Genomic DNA, 26824 nt, shown 5'->3' on the forward strand with positions numbered 1-26824 from the left:
GTACCCCTGGGAAAGAGACAGGGTATTAGTGCCTATACAGGCCCCAAAAAAGTCAGCAGCGAGAAGCCAGCATGTACAAAGAGAGATTTACACTATTGGGAGTGCTATCTTTCACAACAGCATTTTGTACTATATGGAGGCCCTGTCTGCCCTCTCAAATAGTGTTTTGAGATATTTTGAATCTAATTCAAAGAGGAACAGGGAGTTCTCCCCAGTAATGGTCAAGTGATAGACAAATGCAAGTCTTTCTTTATTGTTAAACCTCTACTGAATGTTCAGATTAATTTTGACACAACAGGATGAAAGGGTTTTCTATAATCTGAACCAAAGCTGATTTCAATCACAATCACATGTAGTATTGTAGGAAGTAAGCAGTAGGGGAAGCTTGGAAGCAGCAGATATACACACACAAATGCTGGATGGTTATAGTGTTGACATTGAAGGTTAAGAGTGGGTTTTCCGAGCGCATTCTCTTCACAGCTTTGCTAAATGTCCTGTGTAGCAACTCAGGAAGTGTCTTGTGGTTTCAGTTGAACTACATATCAAGCCTTCAAACTTGGCAAGCCCAATGGCAATTTTGGGGTCACCTGACTTGTTTCATGCCTCAGGCGGATTATCAAAAACCACAAAGAGCTGCATGAACTCTCAACTGAGAAATTCAAAAGTATCTTTTACGACATGCTGCAGGATGTTTGAAGAATTAGGGTATGTATAAGCCACAGGTGAATATATATCGCATGAAAAAGCCCAGTAGTCTCTTGATCATCGATAATCACTGATACTGGCCTAAAATCTTTGGAAATCAAGCAGAAGATTGTCAGGTAGGGAAAGGTCTGGCTATGCTGGATCCCTCACTGGTCCACAAGTATCAACTGCAGCATGCTTTGCTATAGACCCAGGACTGCAATGCCTCTCTCCTAAATCCTCTCAACACTAGGAAAGGCCCTTCAGATAAAGAGATAGTAACATGGGGTCCATAAAAGGGGTATAGTATCATAGCCAATGGGATAAAACAGCAGGAAGCCCAGCACTTCCATGAGACATCAAACACTTAGCACAGATAACCTGTAAATTTTCTTTGTTCAATCAGATAACCAGCAAAAACACCCAATCCATACAAAACCATTCTCAACTGCAAAGACAAGGGGGTCAGCTGTGGTTTAGCAAGCAACATTCTCCAGCCACAAGTCACATGGTCATCAGTTCACTGAATCATTCCAGAAACCTGAACCCATAATCTAGGCTTTTACTTCAGTGCTATACTGAGACAGCACTGTACTGTCAGTAGGTGCCACATTAAAGTGATGTCCAATCCACCCTCCCAACTGACTTCAAAATGGTCCATAAGTGGAATGTACTGCAGAGGTCCAGAATTTTCCCTCAGGTTAACATCAGCCTGGATATGTTTCCAAGCTGGAGTAGGATGCTAATCCAACTCATTGAGACCCAGGGGAGAGTTATTAACAATTTATGTTTTTAAAAAATCAAAAATTTTCCAGAAGTGAGAAAAACACAAAATCCCACAACACAACTGACAGCCAATAAGGGTTATTACTTCTGAATGTCACACCCGAAAGAAGCACAGTCTGCTCAGAGGCAGGTGTCAGAGTAGATTCAGCTGTTTAAGTCCAACTTGATCCCATTAACACACAGCAATGTATTCAGTTCTCAGATCCAAACTAATGTGCCAAAGGAAGATCACTCACAGTTTTTCAAATCTCAGGGCATGCATATGTAAATCTGGGAGTTTTCAGATACACACTCATGGTTGTTAAATAGCACACTGTTTCATATCAACATATTCATGACATGTCAGCACCTACAGATGGCTGGGAGGTTCTGTGCCTGTTCTGAGTGTGTTTAAAAGGTGGCAATATTGAGGTTTTCCTGTAAAGCTGTGCTGAACATACCCTTGCAGTATTTAATGAAATATTAGCTGAAGTGGTTAGGAATTCCTTTGCCAACTCTCAACCTGAATTGAGAAAACATATAAAACAAACAATAACGTAGGTTTTCCACACCCATAGATCTTTCAAAACAAGTTCTTCTCTCAATGACAATGACAAAGTACACCAGAGTCTGTTAATATTAAACAGAATGACAAACTATCATGGGAGAGGTCCGACACATACAGAATCCTAGAATCCCTACAGTGAAAGCAGGCAATTCAGCTCATCCCACCTACACCCACCCCCCTAACTCTATTCCTGTAACCTTGCATTTCCCATGGCTAATCCACCTCCCCTCACATCCCTGGACACCGTGGGTGATTTAGCATGGCCCATCCACCTAACCTGCACAACTTTGGACTGTGGAAGGAAACCAGACCACCCGCAGGCAAACCCATGCAGACACAGAGAACGTGCAAACTCCACACAGACAGTCACCCAAGGGTGGAATTGAACCCAGCTCCCTGGTACTGTGTGGTAGCAGTGCTAACCACTGAGCTGCCCCTAGCTGGACTAGTTAACTAAAATTCTCTCTCAACCTAACTTGAACATCTCGGAGTAACATTAACAATGCATCTCCACTGTTTTGCAACAGTTGATCAGGGTCTGACATTGTAAAATGTCAGGGAATGTGTGGGAAAAACAAAATTTGTGGATTTACAGTTTCCAGTTCTAACCTGTGCTCCTGAGCAAGGCAGGCAGATGAAACAGGGCATGATTCCCATCACTGCTATAGACCCAGAATAAGGAGAGTCTGCATCAGTCTCCAGAATGAGCTTCATGACTGAATACCTTGTTGAGACTTGATGCACTGGTAAAGAAGGATTTAGTGACACTTACTGAATTCATCACAAGTGCCTTCAGGAGCAAAACAAAACAGGAACTTCACATTTCTGTCACTTCCACTGTTCTAACACTCAACAATATATTCACTTATATAATATGCCACATCCCAAATGGTTCACAGTTGTGATGTCAATCAAAAAATCAGACAAAGCAGAAATGATTTTTTAAGTGGCTCAAGGTTTAGTTTCACGGATAGATTGAAGGATGATCTTGAAGGAGATGGAGAGCTCCGCATAACAGAATGTCTTAACTGGAGTTAAATAAACAGGAAGATTCACAAGGGTCAGAGTTGAAGGTTGTGAAGCTGGAAACGTTTAGAGGTAGCGATAGATGGGATCACAGAGGTATTTGAAAACAAGGATGAGAATTTTATAACTGAGACATCGTCAGTCATGCAGTCAGTGTAGGTCAGCATGCACAGGTTCGATAGGTGAACCGGACTTAGTGAAAGCTTGGAAATGTATAGAAGAGTTTTAGAGACTTATTCAAACGAGTGATGGAAGTAAAGCCAGGAGCCTTTGAATAGATGTGTCTGGAAGTAACAATCCAATTCACCTATTATTCACCTCTAATATGAGGCAATACTTCCTATATGAACACCTAGGAGTCCAGAAATAAGGGATGCAATAAGCCTTTGGCGCTCCCTTCCTCAAAGAGTGGTGAAAGCATTTTATTTGAATACTTTTAAACCAGAGACAGATTTACAGAGGGGGGGTAACTAAAGGTTATTGGAAATTTGAAATAATCGCATCAGTCCTCGTCTTATTCAAAGTCTTGAATGTTGAATGCACACAAACATTATCTACTGCTACCCCCAATTCGTACATCAGTAGGCACATTAAAAAAGGGTTGAAATTAGCATGTCATCATCAAGTACCCACACTGAGGCCAGCTCAGAAGGGTGAGTATGTGATGGTGGCCATGAACAGCACAGTGAGCAACTTTACTCTTCCTGATGGAAGAGCAACTTATCGCCACAGTACTTAGCACCTGACCACACCCCTCCCAAACCAATGCACAGGGGTCCCCCCCCCCACCACCCCATACATTACTTTGACAAATATTAACGGAGCAAAACAAAGAAACAAAAAAAAATTCAAAATCAATACTTTCTCTGTTTTAATGCAGAGATAACAAGCCTTGAAATTTGCTTAGGTTGACCTTTTGAAACAAGTTCATTGCAAACTCCTGGACTTTGCATAGTGTCTGATTGTAAACAACCTCCCAGCTAAAAGTAATATTTCAGCACATTGCACCACTTAAACAGTGGCCAAAGTGCTGAAATAGGAGAAAACAGTTTCACGCTCTCTTCACATATGCATGGTCACAAGAATATTGCTAAAATACACAAACAGGCCAAGACACCATGCAGACCATTGTGCCTCTGCTATTTCCTTGAAAGAATTCACCAATTAATTTCACACAATATTTTTCCATAACCTTGTAAACTCTTTTTAAATTTAAATATTTATTCAACTCCCTTTTATTGTTATTCTTTAATCTGCTTTCACCACCATTTCAGGTAGTACGTTCCAGATCAATAATTCACTAAAGTTTTCTCGAGCTCCCCTTAGATTCCTGTGAAATTCACCTCAAGTCTGGGTCTTCTGGAAAGTTTTTTTTAAAAGGTTAAAAGCCCTCAATTGATTATTAACACGAATCGTTCAAAAGATAGGTGATCACTCCTTGAGCCTCTCTACATCATGGAAAATAACCCCAGATATTCAAAGTCCCTTATCCTCATGTTACCATTCTGGTCAGTCTTCCCAAAAAAGCACATCAAAGTCAAAATGTAGCATCCAGAATTAAATACATTATTGAAGGTTAATGCCAAACATTGAACTATAATGTTTTAGCATTAACACAACCTTTTTATTCTAATCTAGGTATGTTCTTATTTCATGAAAGAGCATAGTTCTTTAGCATTAAAAAGTCCTAACTTGTCCTTCAAAGCTTAGTGTACGTGAAACCCAAGGTATCTCTATTCCTTATAACCCTATTGTTATGTCATATAAAGAACTGTACACCAACACACTAAAACAACTTGAAAGACCCTATACAGACAAGCAAAACTAATGTAATTTACAAAATATCTTGCAAGGACTGTAACAAACACTACATTGGACAAACAGGCAGAAAACTAGCCAGCAGGATACATGAACACCAACTAGCTACACAAAAGACATGACCCTCTCTCGCTCGTATCCTTGCGTACAGATAAGGAATAACACCACTGTGACTGGGACAACACACCCATTGTAGGACAAACCAAAAAGACATGCAGGAGAATTCCTAGAAGCATGGCATTCCAACTGGAACTCTATCAACAAAGACATCGAGTTAGACCCCATCTACCACCCCCTGAGAAAAGGAACCGGAAGTGAGTTCACCCCCAGAGATGACATCACCACAGGAAATGGCATCACCAACCCAAAGAAACCCAAACATAAAAATAGAAAGCAGAAATTAATCAGCAGTGCTTCACCTGAGGCCCACTGAAGATGTTACCTAGTAGGATGATGAAATGTCTGGAAAGGAACCTTCCAGCTCAGCGAGCAAATCTACATCCAGAACCTCAACCTGAGCTACAAATCTTCTCAAAACTCACTAATTCTGTGGGATCTTTCACCCAGTTGTGTCATGGTACACAGCTCATGCTGCTGGAGTCCAAAAAGAGAAAGGCCCTTGAAACCATAGCCAAGATTGTCTCTATATTTTGTTGAAGCATTGCTCTCTATTGGAAAGGGCAACACAAGTAAAATACATGTCCTTCAGCCAAGTTTTACTGCAGTCAAAACCACACATAAACACAAGTTGACAAAGTCACAGTATCATTTGTACAACACGCATCAAATTCTCTGATGGAAGATAAAGTGAATCACTTGCTGTTCAATAGGACAACCAGGCTATCCATAGGTTCTCCATGCAAAACTGAGTAATCTAAAATAATTGCTATCTCCAACTAAATTCTTAGGATACATTTTATTTTACTGACGTTTAGTGTGTGATCATGTGATAAAATGGAAAGCTTTCTGCAAGAAATCAGCTGTTGGAAGGAGACCAAAGTTGTCTCTTGACACAGTCTATTTTTTGCAAAACACGACAGCAGGAAAGGTGGATGAATAGTATTGAGAGATTGAAGCAGCCTCTGGCACCTCGATGACATTAGTATTAGTGGAGCACCAAAATTAGTGTGCTGAGCAACAATTAAAAACCACAGCTACACATCAGGAAATAACAACACCGCTACATGCTTATTCAGTTTCTGACCTTTCCTAATCTCCTTATCCAGTCTAGGACTAAGAGGGTGTCTAGGACTAAGAGGGTGTCTATCAAGGAACTATCAACAAATGTTGAAATGAACAGTAAACCCTGCACAATTATCACCTTCACTTCCTGCACTTCGCCTAACTTTCTACCAAGTCTCTCTCCAGACTTCAAAAGCCTAACAATTTATGGTTCAGAAATTAAAGGTTAATTTTTCCAAATATAAATGAACAAATCAGTCAAAATGAATATCATTCTGACAACTCAAACAAGTCCATTCTTTGTTAAATAGTTTATTTACTTCGAATGAACATCAAACTAAATGTTAGCATTCAGGAATTTCAAGCTAATCAGTCTGTGCTGTGTTTTACAGGGACTTCTCAGACTTTCAAATTAAATTTGAAAAAGGGCCAATCAAGTACAAACCGAACCAGACACAGCATTGTTTAATTTTGAATTATAATCTCTAATCAACATTGGTTGATGTAGATTTCACACATTAATTAGAAATGCAGTCAGTTTTTGAAGAGCTCACGTAGTGGTTTTAAAAAGAACAGCTACAAAAAGTTGATGGGTCCAAATTGTTCCACACCAACAAACTTTTCTCACCATCCAATGTAACCCCAGTGAAACAAAACATTCAACAAACCACTAATAAATTCAACAGCTTTGCACGGTTTGTAATTATGCTGTAATTACAGGAAGCAGTATTAACACACTACCAGAATGCAATCTGCACAACCACCAACTATGAAAGTCAAACCTGCATTTCACATATTTTTCCTCATAAAACACAACCAAAAGGAATGCTATCATCGCAGACTGCAGGTAACAATGCAATTACAACAGTGCACTCAGAAATCTAAGTTCAAGTTTCTTTTGAGGCTGAAACTGCTGAATATCATACCATGCAGATTTACAGAGAAGTGATAATGTTGCAATTGAGTATGAGGGAGGGGTGGAAGTTTGAGAATAAGCAAACTGCCTATTCATCATTATTTCTCCAAAAATGCCATTGTGCTTTAGTGAAGCATAATTCATCCCACCACCTAAAGCACATCAGGCAGCGCACAGGTCCGCACATGGAGATGCTAACCAATCTGTATTTATACGTCATACTAACAGTGCTCAAACATTCCCCAAATGTTTTATTAATGACTTGGATGAGGGAGTCGAAGGGTGGGTCAGTAAATTTGCAGATGATACGAAGATAGGTGGAGTTGTGGACAGTGAGGAGGGCATTTGTCGTTTGCAAAGGGACTTAGATATGATGCAGAGCTGGGCTGAGGAGTGGCAGATGGAGTTCAACCCTGCCAAGTGTGAGGTTGTCCATTTTGGAAGGACAAATAAGAATGCGGAATACAGGGTTAATGGTCGGGTTCTTAGTCAGGTGGAGGAACAGAGGGATCTTGGGGTCTATGTTCATAGATCTTTGAAAGTTGCCACTCAGGTGGATACAGTTTTGTAAGAAGGCCTATGGTGTATTATAGTTCATTAGCAGAGGGATTGAATTCAAGAGTCGTGAAGTGATGTTGCAGCTGTACAGGACTTTGGTTAGGCCACAGATGGAGTACTGCGTGCAGTTCTGGTCGCCTCACTTTAGGAAAGATGTGGAAGCTTTGGAGAGGGTGCAGAGAAGATTTACCAGGATGTTGCCTGGAATGGAGAATAGGTCGTACGAGGATAGGTTGAGAGTTCTCGGCCTTTTCTCGTTGGAACGGCGAAGGATGAGGGGTGACTTGATAGAGGTTTATAAGATGATCAGGGGAATAGATAGAGTAGACAGTCAGAAACTTTTTCCCCGGGTACAACAGAGTGTTACAACGGGACATAAATTTAAGGTGAAGGGTGGAAGGTATAGGGGAGATGTCGGGGTGGGTTCTTTACCCAGAGAGTGGTGGGGGCATGGAATGCGCTGCCCGTGGGAGTGGTAGAGTCAGAATCATTGGCGACCTTTAAGCGGCATTTGGATAGGTACATGGATGCTTAATCCATGCTTAATCTAGGATAGAAGTTCGGCACAACATCGTGGGCCGAAGGGCCTGTTCTGTGCTGTATTGTTCTATGTTCTAAATCAGGAATGACCCAAAATGGAACCAAAGTTCTTCACTGTAATGACCACCAATTGGATGGCATTCTGGCTGCTGACAAGTACACTATTCATAAATATATTACAGAGCTCCTTTCAGGTCTTTATGCTTCAGTATATTACTTCAGTTGTAGATAAATTTGATTCAATAGTTTCGCCTGCACATATACTGAAAATAACCAAAAGGGAGGGTGGAGCTGGCAAAATAGATGGAGGATATCATTGCATTCACCTGTTAATGGATTAATTGCTAAATCTAAGCATGTTAGCTATACTGTATCCAATAAAAATGCAGGTTTCAATTCATAGGCAATTGTCTAGTGATTTGCTAGGAACATGAAACCAAGCACTGGGAAAAGCTTCCATTAATTTTACACTGCTGGCTAGAATTTGATCTGATTGGCTTCACTCCAGAATGGCACTTACACAATGCGCCAAACTACTTTGTAACTTCAGAATCTATCACCAGTAGCCTGCCATCAACTGCCATGATAACCTGACAGGAGATCTGTGGGTTCATACCTAATCAGACATTGAGGGGGTCACAATATTGGAAGCATAATCATCTAGAGTTACGTGAACTACAATAAAGTTGTACTGGGTCGAATGTACAAAACATAGTTCAGCTGACCGATACTACTGGAAGGTAACAGCAGTCCAACAGACCAATAAACTTTCCTGCATAAGTCACCATACTTCAAAAGGTATGTGCTGTGAGAAACATTGCACCAATTTAACAAAAAGGTCCCACAAAGATGAAAGCTTTAAAAGAAAATACAACATGGCCATTGTGCAATCTATCCACTGAGTATGTGACTCTTCTAAATTACTTCAGAGCTAGAATGACTTATTTCTAGACTTTATCCTTCTAAAGTTAGGCGGTGCCTGGAGAGCATTTTCATCAATGCTAGATACACTGTCACCATACAACACTGAGGACAGTATTGGTGGGGATAGGTCCACAGTGTAATAGCTTATCCCTGGAGGTGAAAGCAATTTGATATAAATTAAGAGTAGTAGAGTAGTAAAGCAGCATCTCACATGTGTGTTGGTTTTCAATTTTGATCTATAATGTACTAGTGTTGACACTTAGATGACATAATTGTTACAGTGAAAGTTACATATTTCAGTAAAAGAATAACTTGCTCTACGAGCTCAGTGTCACAGTTAATATTTGTTTCCTACCCAGGAAGGGAACTGAAGTCTCGCATTCAAGTCTGACAAGTGAATGAAGTGGGCCATTTACAAGAACACAAGCTCATGAATTTTATATGCAAGTTTGAATGCCAAACCAGAATTTCACTGCTGCAACCCTTTCACTGCAATAAGCGAGCTCCTCCTTTCAAAAGCCAAAGTGGCCAGATTCAACTCACTGTCAAGATAGGTGTTTGTGTGTTTTGGGAAGGTGGGGGGGAAGAAAACACACAAAACATGGAAATTTTCAGCTCAAGGTGGCATTCAGACCATCATGTCTGTGCTGGCTGAGAAACAATATAATCTAATCTCAATTATCAGCCTTTGATCCTTAACCTTGGTTGGTTATGACAAGTGAAAAGTGAAAAGAATAAAAACAGTACTTCATACTTTCTAAACTGTGACAAGGATTTCTGCCTTTGCAGCCCTTTAGAGTCATAGAGATGTACAGCATGGAAACAGACCCTTCAATCCAACTCATCTATGCTGACCAGATATCCCAATCTAATCTCATCCTATTTGCCAGCACTTGGCCCATATCCTTCTAAACTCTTCCTAATCATATACCCATCCAGATGCCTTTTAAATGTTGCGAGTGCAGGTTCATAGCTCCTTGAAAGTAGAATTGCAGGTCGATAGTGATTAAGGCATTTGGTATGCTTCCCTTTATTGCTTAGAGCATGGAGTACAGAAGTTGGGAGGACATGTTACGTTGGTTAGCCACTTTTGGCATACGGCATGCAATTCTGGTCTCCTTCCTATTGGAAGGATGATGTTTGTGAAACTTGAAAGGGTTCAGAAAAAATTTACAAGGATGTTGCCAGGTTGGAGGATTTCAGCTGCAGGGAGAGGCTGAATCAGCTGGGGCTGTTTTCCCTGGAGCATTGAAGGCTGACGGGTGACCTTATAGAGGTTTATAAAATCATGAGTGGGATAGATAGGATAAATAGACAAAATCTTTTCCCTGGGGTGAGGGAGTCCAGAACTAGATGACATAGGTTTATGGTGAGGGGGGGAAATATATAAAAGAGACCTAAAGGACAACTTTTTCACACAGAGGGTGGCACATGAATAGAACAAGCTACCAGAGAAAGTGGCGGAGCTTTCAGGCAAAGAATTCCAGACTCCCACAATCCTCTGGGCAAAAAAAAAAGATTTAACTCTTGTCTAATCTTTCTCCCAAATACTTGAGATGTGGTCCTCCTATTATTGACCTCTCAGAGAGAAATAAGGCCTTATCTTATCACTATCTAGGCTCCTCATAATCTTATGACAGTCAATTAAACTTCGCTTCAGACAGCACTGTTCCAAAAAAGACACCTTGAGCCATTTCACTCTTTCCTTGTAGTTAAGTATTTGCATTCCCTCTGTACCTTCTCCAGTTTAACCTCACTTCCTGTAAGGCAATGGCCAGACTACTTGCAGTACTTAAACTGTGGCCTTACTCATACTTAAAACAGTATTAATATAAACTCCCTGCTCTTAATGACTAGGCCTCACTCAAGAAAAGTAAAATGCATGCCATCTGAAGGAAAAGTTTTAAACTGTTCACTGGCTTAATTTGTTTTATCAGAAAATCTACTTGATGTCAACCAGGCTGTATCTCCAATACAGAAAAACGTACACTACTGCCTGTCACAGTAAGTGTAAAGAACCTCTAACTGTCTAAATGGAAACAGTAAAAGAAAGAACGTTTACTTTAACAAAAACAGAAATTGCTGGAGAAACCGACAGCATCTGTGGGGAGAAAGCTGAGTTAACATTTCCAGTCCGATGATGCTTCATCGGAAACAAAACAGAATTTGTTGGAAAACCACAGCAGGTCTGGCAGCATCTGTGGGGAGAAAACAGAGTTAATGTTTTGAGTTCGGTGACTCTTCGTCAGAACACTGCCAGCAAATTTGCTGAGTTTCTTTGCAATTAATGTTTTTGTTTTGGATCTCCAACATTCACAGTTCTTTGTTTCATTTTACTTTCCTTTCCCCAGTAATAGGAATGAAACCCCAACTTGCTGCCTCAATGCTGTACTTTTCCCATCTCCAAACAGGAATCAATCCCATGGACAGAATGAAGATGAGGAGTAAGCACAGTTTGCGCTGTGAATGTCTAAATTTCTCTTACTGTTGCAATATGACAAACATTTGTTGACCATAAGTCACAGAAGCAGAAATTAGGCCATTTGGCCCATTGAGTCTGCTCTGCCATTTGATCATGGCTGATAAGTTTCTCAACCCCATTCTCCCACTTTCTCCCCATCACCCTTAATCTCCTTGATACTCAAGAACCTATCTATCTCAGTCTTAAATATGCTCAATAGCCTGGCCTCCCCAGCCTTCTGCAGCAATGAATTCGATAAACTCAATCCCTGGCTGAAGAATTTTCTCCTTATCTCTGTTCTAACAGGTCTTCCCTTTACACTTAAGGCAGTGCCCTCAGGTCCTAGTCTTCCCTACCAATGGAAACATCTTCCCAACATCTACTCTGTCCAGGCCATTTAGTATTAAGTATGTTTCATCTTTCTAAACTCAATCAAATATAGACCCAGAGTCCTCAAATAATCCTCATATGTTATGCTTTTTATCCCTAGGACCATTCTTGTGAACCACCTCTGAACACGCTCCTGGGCCAGTACATCCTTCCTGAGATATCGGGGCCAAAACTGCACACAATACTCCAAATGTGGACTGTCCAGAGCCTTACAGAGCCTCAGAAGTACTTCCCAGCTTTTATATTCAAGTCCTCCCTAACTATTGACTCAACCTGCAAGTTTACCTTGAGGGAATCCTGGACTAGAACTCTCTTTGCACTCCAGACTTCTGAATTTTCTCCCCATTTAGAAATTAGTCCTTGCCTCTATTCTTCCTACCAAAGTGCATGACTTTACACTTTCCCACATTGTAATCCATCTGCCATTCCTTTGCCCACTCTCCTAACCTATCCAAATTCTTCTGAAGCCTCCCTGCCTCCACAGTGCTACCAGTCCCTTTACTTATCTTTGTATAATCATCAACACAGTTAGCCACAGTATCCTCAGTTCCTTCACCTAGACTGTTAATTTATAAAAGTGAAAAGTTGTGGTCCCAGCACTGAGCCTTGTGGAACACCACTTTGTCACCAGCTGCCATCCTGAGAAGATCCCTTTTATCCCCACTGTCTGCTTTCTGTACAGCAAAATCCCACAAACTGGAGCATGGTTACAAATAGATAGTCAGTTTTAAGGTTGGCTGATGGATTAACATCAGTCACGACACCTGGGAGAAGATAAAACCAAATTGCTGGGCAAATTTGGCAGGTCTGGCAACATCCATGGAGAGACAGCAGTTAATGTTTTGGGTCCAGGGACCTTTCTTCAGAACTCTGCTTTCTCTCTACAGATACAGCCAGACCTGCTGAGTTTCTCTAGCAAGTCATGTTTTTGTTTCAGATTTACAGGATGTACAGTTTTTTGTTATATATTGTATTCAAGAGAACACTCCTACTCTTCTTCTAAATAATGCTGTGGGATCTTTTACCTCCATGCAAGCAACACAATGTTATGTCACTCTCAATATTGCACGAGAGAGGGAGAGACCGGATATTAGCCTCAAGTCTCCAGAGGGTAACCCACAAACTTCAGGTAACCATTTTTGAGTGGCTGGTACTAAAAATTACAAATCTTTCCCTTCATCTTTAGATAAGGAAAGAATTGCAAGACATGGAGTTTTACACAGTCCCCTAACAAGATCCAATGGGAATTACCTATTGACAAAGCTTTCAACAGAGGGCCAGCTTTAGTAGGGCTAATTAGATTTTCAGTTATTCCACCACACACCTATCCAATAAATAGCTTTAGCACTTAATGCTTAGACTCTGACCTCAATACCTGAACTGTGATCATCACAATAAATACGAGGGTAATAACTAAACTAGCGAATGTCTGCAAGTATAACAGAAAGGTACACTGCTGCTCAAATGTGCTGAAACAGCAGAGGTACCGACCCTTGTCTCCTGTAACATGGGAGGAAAGGAAACCAAAAATCAACACTCTCTCAAACCAGATCCCTGTATAACAACAGATTCAGCAAGTTCTAGCTCAAGTTTCTTCCAGTATCAAGTAAAGAAGGGCAGTCTATACTATACCAGTCTGTTCAGTGGCATCCTGTGAAATCTCTCCCTAGTTCTTGGATGGTTGCTGCTGTCAGCTCACTGTGTGGTGGTTAGAGCCAAATTCCATAGCCTTGTTCACTTGACAAAGTAAATTCAGCATCAGATTTACACCCTGGACTTAGTGCAGTAAAAAAAACTAAGTGAGTCTCGAGTTAGGACCAGCGTTGACCCCTCAGCCAGTGTAACAAATCAGCATACACACACACTGGCGGCTCCTGATATATTTATTCATTAAGCCTTTAACTTTAGCTCATAAGCCACTCCAGATGAATTGCTGGGAAATCTTCTCAGGGAAGGACGACCGCGCCGGCCTTCCTCTCCAGATGCTGCGCACTTCCATCCCCAAGGAACCTGCATTCCGACCATGCGGACCCCAGGGATTCCTGTGCTCACGTCTCGTTCATGCCTATACCTTACTTTTGTCTCAGGCAGTGACCCCCGCCGTCTCCCACTTCCTGAGAACGTTCCCCCTTCTCAGAGCAGTGCGCTATCGGGCCAGCCTCTTCCCTGAACACCAAACCCCCCCCGCCATCCACGGGCTACCCTCACCTTCTCGCTGCTGCTCTGAGACACAGTGTCTGCCGCTTTGGGCTCGGCTGCCGGGCTTTTCTCTTCGGGATCCTCCTGCTGCCCCTCGTCCGATTCCGTGGGGTCGGGGATGCCGTCGATGTACTCCTCCTTACATACTAGCCCCCGGGCCCTCAGCAGGTCGTCCGTCTCCCTGTCCACCACCAGCAGCCGGGTTTGCTCGGCCACCGCCTTGATCTTCTGGACCACTTGCTGGTGGCTGTCCTGCTCCACGTTATCCCCATTCACCTGAACCACTTTATCCCCGGCCCGCAGCCCCGCTCGCTCAGCTGGAGAGGCCGCTTCCACCAGGCGGATGAACTGACCGGTCTTGCCCTTCTCCCCGTGCAGGTGGAAGCCGTATCCACTCGGGCCTTTCTCGATAATACAGAGCCGTGGCCGGAGCTGCTCCTTGGTCATGGTGGGGATAAACCCTCAATCGGTCACTGACTCGAGGACACTGTATCGAAGTATGACTGGGGGATACTCTGTATCCAAGTGGTACTCGGAGATAGTGTCTGCGCGCGATTCACAAATTGCAACAAAGTATCCGCACAGCCAGGGACGGCCTCCTTTTGACTGACAGCTCCCCTCTCCAATCACTGACAGGGGATCTCAAGCTTTACCAAATCGAAGCCGTCCTCCGCAAGGCCCCGCCTCCTTATTAATATTTATTCCACGTTGCTTTCAAATTTGCATCCCCTCTGACGTGAGAAAGCAGGAGTTTAGCATCTTCATCGATTAATTCAGAGTCTGCAACACGCTACGGAAAAATGATAAATTCCACGCCGCGAATGCTTTTCAAAATACCATGGCGTAAACTTGCAAAGGAGGCTGCATCACGAACTTTAAGAATCCTCGCAAACCCCGCCTCGGTCGCCGGGCAACTTGTTGATTGACAAGTCTGAGCGAAGCTGGAAGCGGGAGAACTGCAAATCTAGGAAAATTGCAGGAAAACTCAGTCAAAGCTCAGCAGCGTATCGGCTATTTTGCACTGGGCACCCAACTTTAGAACAATGTTGTCTTGGTGCACGCAAGAACAAATCTTCGTAAATATATATGGTCATAGTCACTTTTTTAAAAATCACCCCCCCCACCCCCACCCCTACCCCTACCCCTTCATGTTGCCAATGCTGTCTCCTGCTGGTTAGAGAATGCAACTTGCAAAATGTTCTTTGAGGGCGCAAATAGTTTCGGGAACCCCATCCAGGACAAACATATAAATAGAAAGCAGGAGACAACAGCTTCTTCACTTGGAGGTCGCCACTAACGATGTTCCCTAGCCAGGTAATGAAACGTCTGAATATCAAACCTACACCCTAGATTAGATTAGATTACTTACAGTGTGGAAACAGGCCCTTCGGCCCAACAAGTCCACACCGCCCCGCCGAAGCGCAACCCACCCATACCCCTACATCTACCCCTTACCTAACACTACGGGCAATTTAGCATGGCCAATTCACCTGACCTGCACATCTTTTTGGAGTGTGGGAGCACCCACACCGGAGCACCCGGAGGAAACCCACGCAGACACGGGGAGAACGTGCAAACTCCACACAGTCAGTCGCCTGAGGCGGGAATTGAACCCGGGTCTCTGGCGCTGTGAGGCAGCAGTGCTAACCACTGTGCTACCGTGCCGCCCTGAAACCCTAGTTTCAGGAATTTCGAGATTTTTGATATTTTACTCAAAACCATTACAACATTTTTAAAATTCGAACACTTTGCAAAAATGTTGTTCCTGTGGAAAACAAAAAAAACGGAAAGAAAGGAAAAGACTTAACAAATCACCGATACTGCAGAAATAGTGTGAACAAAACAAACAACAATTTTCATGAAACTGATGGCCTCAATCTTACATGCTCAGAAAAATCTAGTTGCAGATATAGTGGGTGTATTGTTTGTATTTCTGCAAAATTTCCTAGATTTTGGATAGAGTAGAACATCCAGAAATTAGAAATATAATAATGAATGTAGTCAGCATAGATTTCAAAAGTGAAAATCTAGCTGCATCATAGAATTTTACAGTACAGCAGTCGGCCATTCGGCCCATAGACTGTGTACTGGGTCCTGAAAGACCTACTCAGCCAGTCCCATTCCATACAATTGATTGGCTTGATTTGATGTATTGGCACATATACTTATTACAAATACAGTTAAAAGTGTTGTTGAGTGTCGCAACTTTCTGGCGGCATTTTAAAACACAGAAAACAAACCAAAAGGCAGAATATAAGCCAGAAAAATATAATAATAAAGTTCATCTATAGTTTTATCTCAATAAAGTGGTGGTCTTTGGAACAGCTCCCAGTTTCTTACTGAGTTTGGGGCCTGGATCTGGGCTCCTCCACCCTGATATCTTAGAGTCATAGAGATGTACAGCACGGACCCTTCAGCCCAATCTGTCCACGCCGACTAGATAGCCCAACCCAATCTAGTCCCATCTGCCAGCACCCGGCCCATGTCCCTCCAAACCCTTCCCATTCATATACCCATCCAAATGCCTTTTAAATGTTGCAATTGTACCAGCCTCCACCACATCCTCTGGCTGCTCATTCCATACATGTACCACCCTCTGCGTGAAAAAGTTGCCCCGTAGGTCTCTTTTATATCTTTCCCCTCTCACCATTGACCTATGCCCTCTAGTTCTGGACTCCCCAACCCCAGGGAAAAGACATTGTCTATTTATCCTATCTATGCCCCTCATGATTTTGTTAATCTCTATGAGGTCACCTCTCAGCCTCCAACGCTCCAGCGAAAACAACCCCAGCCTGTTCAGACTCTCCCTATAGCTCACATCCTCCAACCATAGCAACATCCTTGTAAATCTTTTCTGAACTCTTTCAAGTTTAACAACATCTTTCCGATAGAAAGGAGACCAGAATTGCATGCAATATTCCAACAGTGGTCTAAGCAATGTCCTGTACAACCGCAACATGACCTCCCAACTCCTGCACTCAATACTCTGAACAATAAAGGAAAGCATACCAAGCGCCTTCACGATCCTATCTACCTGCGACTCCACTTTCATTGAGCTATGAACTTACACTCCAAGGTCTCTTTGTTCAGCAACACTCCCTTGGACCTTACCATTTTGAATCCCTGCTACTAACCTGACTACACTACTGCAACCATGCTTCACCTTGGAAGAATTGATGAATGTACTAATTTTTTTCAGAAGAGAACAGAGCAGGAAATGGGGTAGATGGAATTTATCTTAATTTTCAAAATGCTTTTCATAAGGTGCCCCACAGCAGATCAATAATAAGGTAAGAGACAAGTGGCAATGGCTTTGAGACAGGAAACTGAGAGTAGTAATTTAGAGTAGTAGATGTGGTAAGTGGTTTTCTACTTGGATCAGAGCTTAGGAGTTCTGTAGCAAATAACACCTCTTGACTTCCCAGAGTCAAGGCACAAGTCAGGTGTGTGATGGAATAATTCTCATTTGCTTTGACAAGTGCAACTCCAACACCCTCAACCCTCTCAGTTGTATCAGTCGTTTTGAAGTCTCAAAGACCACCGGCATCAACCTAGATACTGAAATGACAACAGCCAAGACAGCATTGTTGAAACCGCAAAGTCCTCCTTACCAATATCTGGGGCCTAGTGTCAAACGTGGGCGAGTTGTCTCACAGACTAGTTAAGCAACAGCCTGACATAGATGTACTTATGGAATCATACCTTACAATGTCCCAGGCATCACCAGCGCCATCCCTGGATATGTCCTGACACGCCTATAGGACAGACACAACAGAGGTGGCTGCATAGTGGTGTACAGTTTTAGATTAGATTACTTACAGTGTGGAAACAGGCCCTTCGGCCCAACAAGTCCACACCGACCCGCCGAAGCGCAACCCACCCATACCCCTACATCTACCCCTTACCTAACACTACGGGCAATTTAGAATGGCCAATTCACCTGACCTGCACATTTTTGGACTGTGGGAGGAAACCGGAGCACCCGGAGGAAACCCACGCAGACACGGGGAGAATGTGCAAACTCCACACAGTCAGTCGCCTGAGGCGGGAATTGAACCCGGGTCTCTGGCGCTGTGAGGCAGCAGTGCTAACCACTGTGCCACCGTGCCGCCCAGTTGGGAGGTAGTTGCCCTCAACATTAAATTGAGTCCTCAATATTGACTCTGGACCCCATGAAGTTTCATATTTTTAGGTTAAACATAGTCAAGGACACCTCCTATTGATTACCATGCACTGTCCTCCTTCAGCTGATGAATCAGTATTACTCCACGTTTAACAACACTTGGAAGAAGCACTGAGGGTGGCAATGTGCAAACTACTCTGGGTGGGGAAAGGCAATGTATACTACTAAGATTACCTCGGAAGCAACACACTGATCAAGCTGATCAGATCCTGAAGGACACAGCTGCCACACTGGGTCTGGGGCAAATAGTGATGGGAAATAAGAGGGGAACCATACTTGACCTCATTCTCACCAATCTGCCTGCCGTAGATGCATCAGTGCATGTTATTAAGAGTAATCACTGCAAAGTCCTTGAGGAGACAAAGTCCCATCTTCCCAATGAGAATACTCTCCGTTATGTTGTGTGGCATGAGCACCGTGCTAAATCCAACTGATTTTAAACAGATCTAACAACTCCAGAGCATTCATGAGGCACTATGGGCCATCTACAGCAGCCAAAACATATTCCAATACAATCTGCAAGCTTTTGGCCTGGCATCCCACTCAACCATTACCATCAAACTAGGGAACCAACCTTGGTTCAATGGAGAATGCAGGTGGGCATGCCAGGGAGCATGAAGATGAAGTGTCAACCTGGTGAAGCTACCAAACAGGATGACTTGTTTGCCAAACAGCATAAGCAGTAAGTAATAGACTGAGATAAGCAATCTTATAACCAATGGATCAGATCTAAACTCTGCAGTCCTACTACAACCAGTCATGAATGTTCATGGACAATTAAATAATTCATTGGAGGGGGAAGCTCCATAAATATGCCCATCCTCAATGACGGAAGTGCCCAGCACGTAAGTGCAAAAAATAAAGCTGAAGCATTTGCAACAATCTTGGCTAAAGTGGAAGTACTAAATAGATGATCCATCTCAGCCTCTTCCAATAGTCCCCAGCATCACAGATGCCTGTCTTCATCCAGTCTGATTCACTCCTTGTGATATCAAAAAATGGTTGGAGGCAGTAGACGCTGCAATGGCCATAGGCCCTGATAATATTCCTGCAAGGATACAGAACACTTATCCTAGCCAAGCTGTTCCAGTACAGCTACAACACTGGCATCTACCCATCAATGTGGAAAATTGCTCAGGTATGTCCTGTACACACAAAGCAGGACAAATCCAACCCAGCCAATTACCGCCTCATCAGTCTATTCTTGATCTTCATTAAAACGATGGAAGGTGTCATCAGCAATGCTATCAAGCAGCACCTACTCAACAACAACCAGCTTACTGATGCCTAGCTTGGATTCTCATTAGGGCCACTAGCTCCTGACCTCATTACAGCCTTGGTTCAAACTGGGGCAAGAATACTGAATTTCAAAGATGAGGTGAGATTGACAGCCCTTGACATCAAGACCAGGTTTAACTGACTGTGGCATCAAACAGCCCTCGCAAAATTGGAATCAATGGGAATGGTGACAAACTCTCCACTGCTTGGAGTCATCCTGGCACATAGGAATATGGTTGTGGTCATTGGAAGTCAGCCATCTGAGCTCCAGGACATCTCTGTATGGGTTCCTCATGGTAATGTCCTAGGTTTAACCATTTTCAGCTGCTTCATCAATGACTTTCCCTCCATCATAAGGTCAGATTTGATGATTGCACAATGTTTAGCAGTCCATATCAAAATGCAAAAAGATCTGAACAATATCCAGGCTTGGGCTGACAAGTGGCAATTACATTCATGCCACACAAATGCTAGGCAATGACCATCTCCAATAAGATGCAATGTGGACATCCCCTCTTGACATCCAATGGTGTTACCATCACTGAATTCCCCACTATCAACATCCTGGGGGTTACCATTAACCAGAAATTCAATTGGACTCACCATATTGGGCGGCACGGTGGCACAGTGGTTAGCACTGCTGCCTCACAGCGCCAGAGACCCGGGTTCAATTCCCGCCTCAGGCGACTGACTGTGTGGAGTTTGCACGTTCTCCCCGTGTCTGCGTGGGTTTCCTCCGGGTGCTCCGGTTTCCTCCCACAGTCCAAAGATGTGCAGGTCAGGTGAATTGGCCATGCTAAATTGCCCGTAGTGTTAGGTAAGGGGTAGATGTAGGGGTATGGGTGGGTTACGCTTCAGCGGGGCGGTGTGGACTTGTTGGGTCGAAGGGCCTGTTTCCACACTGTAAGTAATATAATCTAATATTAATACACTGACTGCAAGAAACAGCCAGAGGCTAGGAATACTTCAGGGAGTAAGTCAACTCTTGAGTAACCATCTACACATGTACAGCCACAAGTCAGGTGTGTGATGGAATACTCCCCATTTGCCTGGATGAGTACAGCTTCAAACAACACTTGTGAAGCTTTGCATCATCCAGGACAAAGCAACCCTCTTGATTAGTACCACATCCACAAGCATTCACTCCCTCCACCATCAATGCTCAGTAGCAGCAGTGTTTCCTGTCAACAAGCTGCATTGCAGAAATTTGGCAAAGAGATTTTCACGGCACCTTCCAAACCTATAATCACCTCCATCAGAAGAACAAAGGTAGCAGTACTTTGAACACCACCACCCTCACATTCCCCTCCATGTCACTCACCATCCTGACCTGAAAGTGTATTGCTATTTCTTCAGTGTCACTGGGTCAAAGTCCTGAAATCCCTCCTAAAGGCATGGAGGGTTAACCTACAACACAGGGACTGCAGTGGTTCAAGAAGGTAGCTCACTACTCTCTCAATGGCCAGCTAGCAACACACAAGTCTGATGAGAGAATAAAATACCATCCAGGACGAATGATTAGTACAACATTCAAAAAAAAATTCACATCTCTACCACTGACAGATAGCAGCAGACAAGAAGCACTGCAGAAATTCACCAAGACCACTTAGTGAGTGTCTTCCAAACCCACAACCACTATTGCCGAGAAAGACATAGGCAGCAGATGCCCAGAATGCTGTCACCTGCAAATTCCTCCACAACTGACTCACATCCAGACTTGGAAATATATCACTATCCTTTAAAATCCTGGAACTCCATAACAGACTATCAGGGTGCTTATACTAAATGTGCCATAGTAGTTCAAGAAGACAGCTCACTACCACATTTTTAAGGTCAACCAGGAATGAGCAATAAATACTGACCCAACAATGCCCACATACGATAACCAAATAAAAACAAACTTGGAAGTTGCAAGTCTAGCTGGGGTAGAGGAACAAAGGGATCTCAAAGTAAAATACACCATTTACTAAAAGCTGTGCCACAGGTTGGCAAGATCATAAAAAAGCCAAGAAATCAACCTTCTTTCTATAGAGATAGAATTGAAAAGTACGTTTTGTAACCTTGCAAATGTCCACATTTAGATTACTGCATGCAGTGAAGGATGTAGAGACATTGGGGACCTGGGCTCGATTCCAGCCTTGGGTGACTGCCAATGTTGGAGTTTGCATGTTCTCTCTGTATTATGTGACTTTCCTCTGGGTGCTGCAGTTTCCTCCCACTATGCAAAGATGTGCAGGTTAGATGGATTGGCCATGGTAAATTGTCCATAGTGTTCAGGGATATGCAGGCTAGGTGAGTTAGCCATGGTAAATGTGGGGTTATGGGAATAGGTTGGGGGGGGGGACCTGTGTCTGTGTCTGGGTGGGATGCTGTTCAGAGAGTTGGTGCAGACTTAATAGGCTGAATGGCCTCTTTCCGCACTGTGGGGATTCTAAGTGTTACATGAATTATACCAGAAATGCATGGTATATACATTTTATAAAAGCTGGGTCTCTTTTGGAAGCAGTAAGTTTGTTGCTGACCAAACAGAGATCTTTAAAATGATGAATTGTTTTGATTGGGTGGATTGAGAGAAAATGTTTCCTCTTTTGGGGAGGAAAATAACTCGAGGCAATCAAAATAAGGTAGTCACCAAGAAATCTTACAGGAAATTCAGAAGAAGTGTTTCTACCATGTGAGAACATGGTAGTTGCTGCCAGGGAGGAGTTGAAGCAAATGGCATTCATGAATTTAACAGGATGCTTGTTAATCAACTGAGGGAGAAGAAAATAGCTGGTTATGATATAGATTTAGATAAGTACCGATGGGAAGAGCTTTCAGTACAGTATAACTATTATCAAGGATTAGTCAGGACTAAAGGGCAGCATGATGGCTGAGTGCTTAGCATTGATGCCAGGGACCCCGGTTTAATTCCACCCTCAGGCAATTGTCTGAGCAGAGTTTACACATTCTCCTCGTGTCTGCATAGGTTTCCTTTGGGTGCTCCAATTTCCTCCCACAGTCAAAAGATGTGCAGATTAGGTGAATTAGCCATGGGAAATGCAGGGTTACAGAGATCAGGTAGGGAGATAGGTCTGGATGGAATGCTCTTAGGAAAGTATATTAGGACTTGATGAGCTGAATGACTTGCTTCCATACTGTAGGGAGTTGATGATTCCAGTTGGGCTGAATGACCCATTTCAGTTCTCTATATCCTCTGTACTTTTATGTTCCATGTGGTTCCAGCGAATTGGAAACCAGAAAATGTGATGTCTCTATTCAATAAAGGCAGTGACATAGAAAGTAGGAAATTATAGGTCAGTTAGCCTAATATCTGTAATTAGAAAAGTGGCAGAATTCAATGTCAAACAAGTAGCAACAGGGCCTTTAGAAAATGATGATACAATCAGGTGTCAATTTGATTTGTGAAAAATAAATCATATTTGACAAATTTATTAGCATTCTTGGGGTTGCAATAAAAATGTTGGATAAGAGAGATGAATGGATATAGTGCATTTCCAAAATGCATTATGGAAAGATGACACATAAACATTTATTACACCAACAATAACATATTTATATGAACTGTTTAACAGAATGAAACCTTCCAAAGTGCTTGATTGAACCATTATAAAAGTATGTCACTAAGCCATATAAAAAAGATATTGGACTGGATTGGCATGCAGACAATTATATTGACAGTTTCTCACCTTTGGGGAATTTTACCCACAGTGAGACCAGAGTCAGAGAAAGTGAGGATGGCAGATGCTGGAGATCAGAGTCGAAAAATGTGGCGCTGGAAAAGCACAGCAGGTCAGGCAGCATCTGAGGAGCAGAGGAGTCAACGTCTTCATCAGAATCAGGCAACTAATTGACAAATGTGAAGGCCCTAATTATGGACTTCTTGCCACGTTAACTTATCAGAAGACTGCCTTACAATGACATTGCAGGAAAGACTTCTTTATGCAAAAAGGGGCCATGGGAAGAGAAGGCTTCCCCACCTGCACTCAGCCTTTCAAGTTTCTGAAATATATTTTTACCCATCTTCTGTATGTTGCAATGCTGCTATCTGCTTTAGCAATGGCCACCATTCCTGGTGGCATTACTGGTCTTGGTCAGATGACCAAACGGTTGGTCAATGAAGTAGAGTCTTAAAAAAGGAAAGTGAATAAAGAGACAAAGATGTGTAGGGAGGGAATTCCAGAATTTGGGACTCAGTCTGTTGAAGGCATGACCAGTAGTATAGTCATAGAGTCATAGAGATGTACAGCATGGAAACAGACCCTTCAGTCAAACCCATCCATGTGAACCAGATATCCCAACTCAATCTAGTCCCACCAGCCAGCACCCGTCCCATATCCCTCCAAACCCTTCCCATATATACCCATCCAAATGCCTTTTAAATGTTGCAATGGACCAGCCTCCACCACTTCCTCTGGCAACTTATTCCATACACGTACCACCCTAGTGGAGCAAAAAGAATTCAGATGCCAGAATTAGGGGATTGTTAACATCTTGGAGGGCTGTCAAGCTGGAGGAAAGAGAAAGAGAGAGAGAGAGAGACAAAGCCACAGAAGGATTTGAAAACAAGAATGAGAATTATCGATCAAGGAACCAGGTTCCAGTGAAGGTCAATAAGCATAGGGGTGAGGACTTAGTGTGAGTTAGGACATGGGCAGTCAGTTTTAATGACCTTGATTTTACAAAAAGTAGAATTTGGGAGATATGCCAGGAGTGGGTTGGAATGGTTGAGATATCAATGTCATGAATGATGATTTTAGCAGCAGATAACCTGAGACAAGGCAAAGTTAAACAATATTACAGATGTAGAAATAAGCAGTGTTAGTTTGGTACAACTATGAGGTCAGAAGCTCACTTTGAGATCAGTTGTGACACCAAGGTTGCAGACAGAGATAATCTCAAACTGTAGTGAGGGAGACGGTTCAAATTGATAGCTGGGAAAAGAGTTTGAAGATAAGACCAAAATAAATAGCTTCAGTCTTTCCGATACTTAACTGGAAGAAATTTCTGCTTATCCACTACTAGATGTTGGTTAAACAATCTGATATTTTAAAAACAGCGCAAGCATCCAGACAGTTATTAGTGAGGTAGCACTGGGTCTTGCCAATATAAATGTGAAAACTAACATTTTGTCTCAGTAAATGTCACCAACGGACAACATTTAGTTCAACGTAAGTATGATGGCAGGGGCAGAAACCTGACTGGAGTAAACCAGAAAAGATGGGAATGGTTTTTGGGAAGTGAAACACATTCAAGGACTTTGGAGAGGAAAGGGAGGATGAAGGTAGAGTGATAGATTGCCTAGACAATGTAGTCAAAGGTTCTTTTTTTTTAACGTTGATAGATGATCATAGAAAATTTAAAGGAAAGACAACTGAGCTAAGAAAATCATTTGCAATTTCTGCTAATATGGGGACCAGAAGAGAATGTTGGGTGATTTGTAGTTTAATGAGAATAGGATCATAGGAGCAGATAGTGGGTTTCACAAACAGGATGAGCTCAGAGAGGACAAGAGGGGAGATAGGAGAGAAACAAGAGCAAGATGTAAGCTTCAGAAGTAGGGAAAGGGGGCACTTTTGAGGAAAGTTGGCCAAGTGAGCTAGCAGCAAACAAGATTTTGACAACAGCTGATTTTTCAATCTTAGGAACAAAGAAGACACAGGAAGAGATGAAGACAGAGATAAGAAGAAATTTATTGTATCAGAAGACAGTGAATCTATGGAATTCTTTACTGCAGAGGACTGTTGAGCTGGCTAATTAAGTATAATCAAGACTGAGATAGACAGATATTTAATCAGTCAGGGGAATCAAGAGTTATGGGATAAGACAAGGAAGTGAAGTTGAGTATTATCAGATCAACCACAACTTTAATGAATAGCAAAACTGATTCGATGGGCTGAATGGCCTAGTTCCGCTCCCATGTCTTGTGGCCTTATGGTATAACTGTTTGTAACTCATGTACCAGATCACTCAGATCCCTTTGTACCACGAATTCAGCAATCTCTCTCTTTTTAAATAATATCCTTTTTAAATTCTCCATGTCAAAGTGGACAAGTTCACATTTTGTCCACATTCTACTCTGTCACCCACTTAATCCATCTCAATCACTTTTTCAGATACTCGCCACCCCCCCCCCCCCCAAAAATGTTACTTTCCTACGTATCTGAAAGGGTTGCCCATAACATTTAGACACAAAATGGCTGACGAAGTGGATAAATAGAATTGAAAGCCTGCTTCAGCATTTAAATCAGACAAGATCCCTTTGAGACAGGGATATTCTGAAGACAAAGGGAGTATTGCACAAACGAAAGCTGCAAGAAGGTTTATGAGAAACAATTGGAAAGAAAACGTCCAAGGGCAGAACAGAGTCAGTTAGGCAAGTAGTGTAAATCACTCCAGAAGACAGTCAGCCTAGCTCATTATGCAGCTGTGAAAAGATAGTTTGCTTTAATTAGTTATTTCTTTGAAGTTGTTAACAATATTAATAGGTTCTAGTCAAAGATTCTTCAGATAATCACAGATTCCAATGTAATTATAGTTACACGTATATAACGAAATACATTGATTATTAAAAAGTATTATGGGAAAAGATTCAAATATAGATGTAAGAGTTAATCAGTCTCGGGAAACCTTTTCTTTATCACTAAAGGGATGACTGGTATATCTTGTTGTAACAAAAATATTGCTTGCAACTCATTAGCTAAAGAGTGCTAACAATAGAGGTAGCTATAAAACTTTACATATAACTAACTTTATAATAGAAATTAGTATTACGATCTTATAGTAATTAGTTAGAACCAACTGTCTTTTGTATGTTTTATATATTATTAGGACAACGGGAAAATATGAGGATTAACAGAATTTGATAGCAAATGAATACATTGAACAACAAAATTCAAGCAGTCCTTAGAGATATGCAAGTTTGGGACATGTCTAACCAGTAACTTTGCAATGAAAATTAATAGGACACATAGAAAGATCCCAAGGCCTAGCGGTTACAATGCCTGCTAAACACCATGAGTTCATGGGAACCCAGGGCTGTCAATAGGAGTATTCACCATTGGTCAGGTGTTTCATAAGGTTGGATGTATAGAATAAGGGGAAGGGCACAGTAACCACATTGTATTTGATTGCTGTAACACAACATGTATAAAAATATCAGATTTCACTGTAAGAGCCAGAGTGTCATTGACCTCTTTTCCAATCTGAGCCAAAGATTAAGAGGATAACTAAGTCCTCAAGTCGAGGCCAGATTTGAGGAGAATATTTGTCTTTGGCCCTGTCCATGCATAATGTGGTGACTGCTTGAATAATGACTGCCACGTGCCTGAA

The 26824-nt window shown here is 42.3% G+C and overlaps 1 protein-coding gene and 1 long non-coding RNA gene across 2 annotated transcripts in view; one reads left to right on the forward strand and one right to left on the reverse strand.

Moving 5' to 3' along the window:
• Nucleotides 1-14629, reverse strand: part of LOC140463913 (Na(+)/H(+) exchange regulatory cofactor NHE-RF1-like) — a 104855-nt gene extending 90226 nt beyond the window's left edge. The window contains exon 1 of the mRNA XM_072558391.1: nt 14041-14629. Coding sequence (XP_072414492.1) covers nt 14041-14478 — 438 coding nt within the window. The 5' untranslated portion in view covers nt 14479-14629. The remainder of the gene's footprint in view (nt 1-14040) is intronic.
• A 571-nt stretch (nt 14630-15200) lies between these two features.
• Nucleotides 15201-26824, forward strand: LOC140463915 (uncharacterized). The gene is made up of 2 exons (XR_011954817.1): nt 15201-15345; nt 23204-26824. It is a non-coding gene; the product is annotated as an uncharacterized lncRNA (long non-coding RNA).

This window comes from Chiloscyllium punctatum, chromosome 39 (assembly GCF_047496795.1).
Source record: "Chiloscyllium punctatum isolate Juve2018m chromosome 39, sChiPun1.3, whole genome shotgun sequence".
In the NCBI taxonomy this organism is placed as follows: domain Eukaryota; kingdom Metazoa; phylum Chordata; class Chondrichthyes; order Orectolobiformes; family Hemiscylliidae; genus Chiloscyllium; species Chiloscyllium punctatum.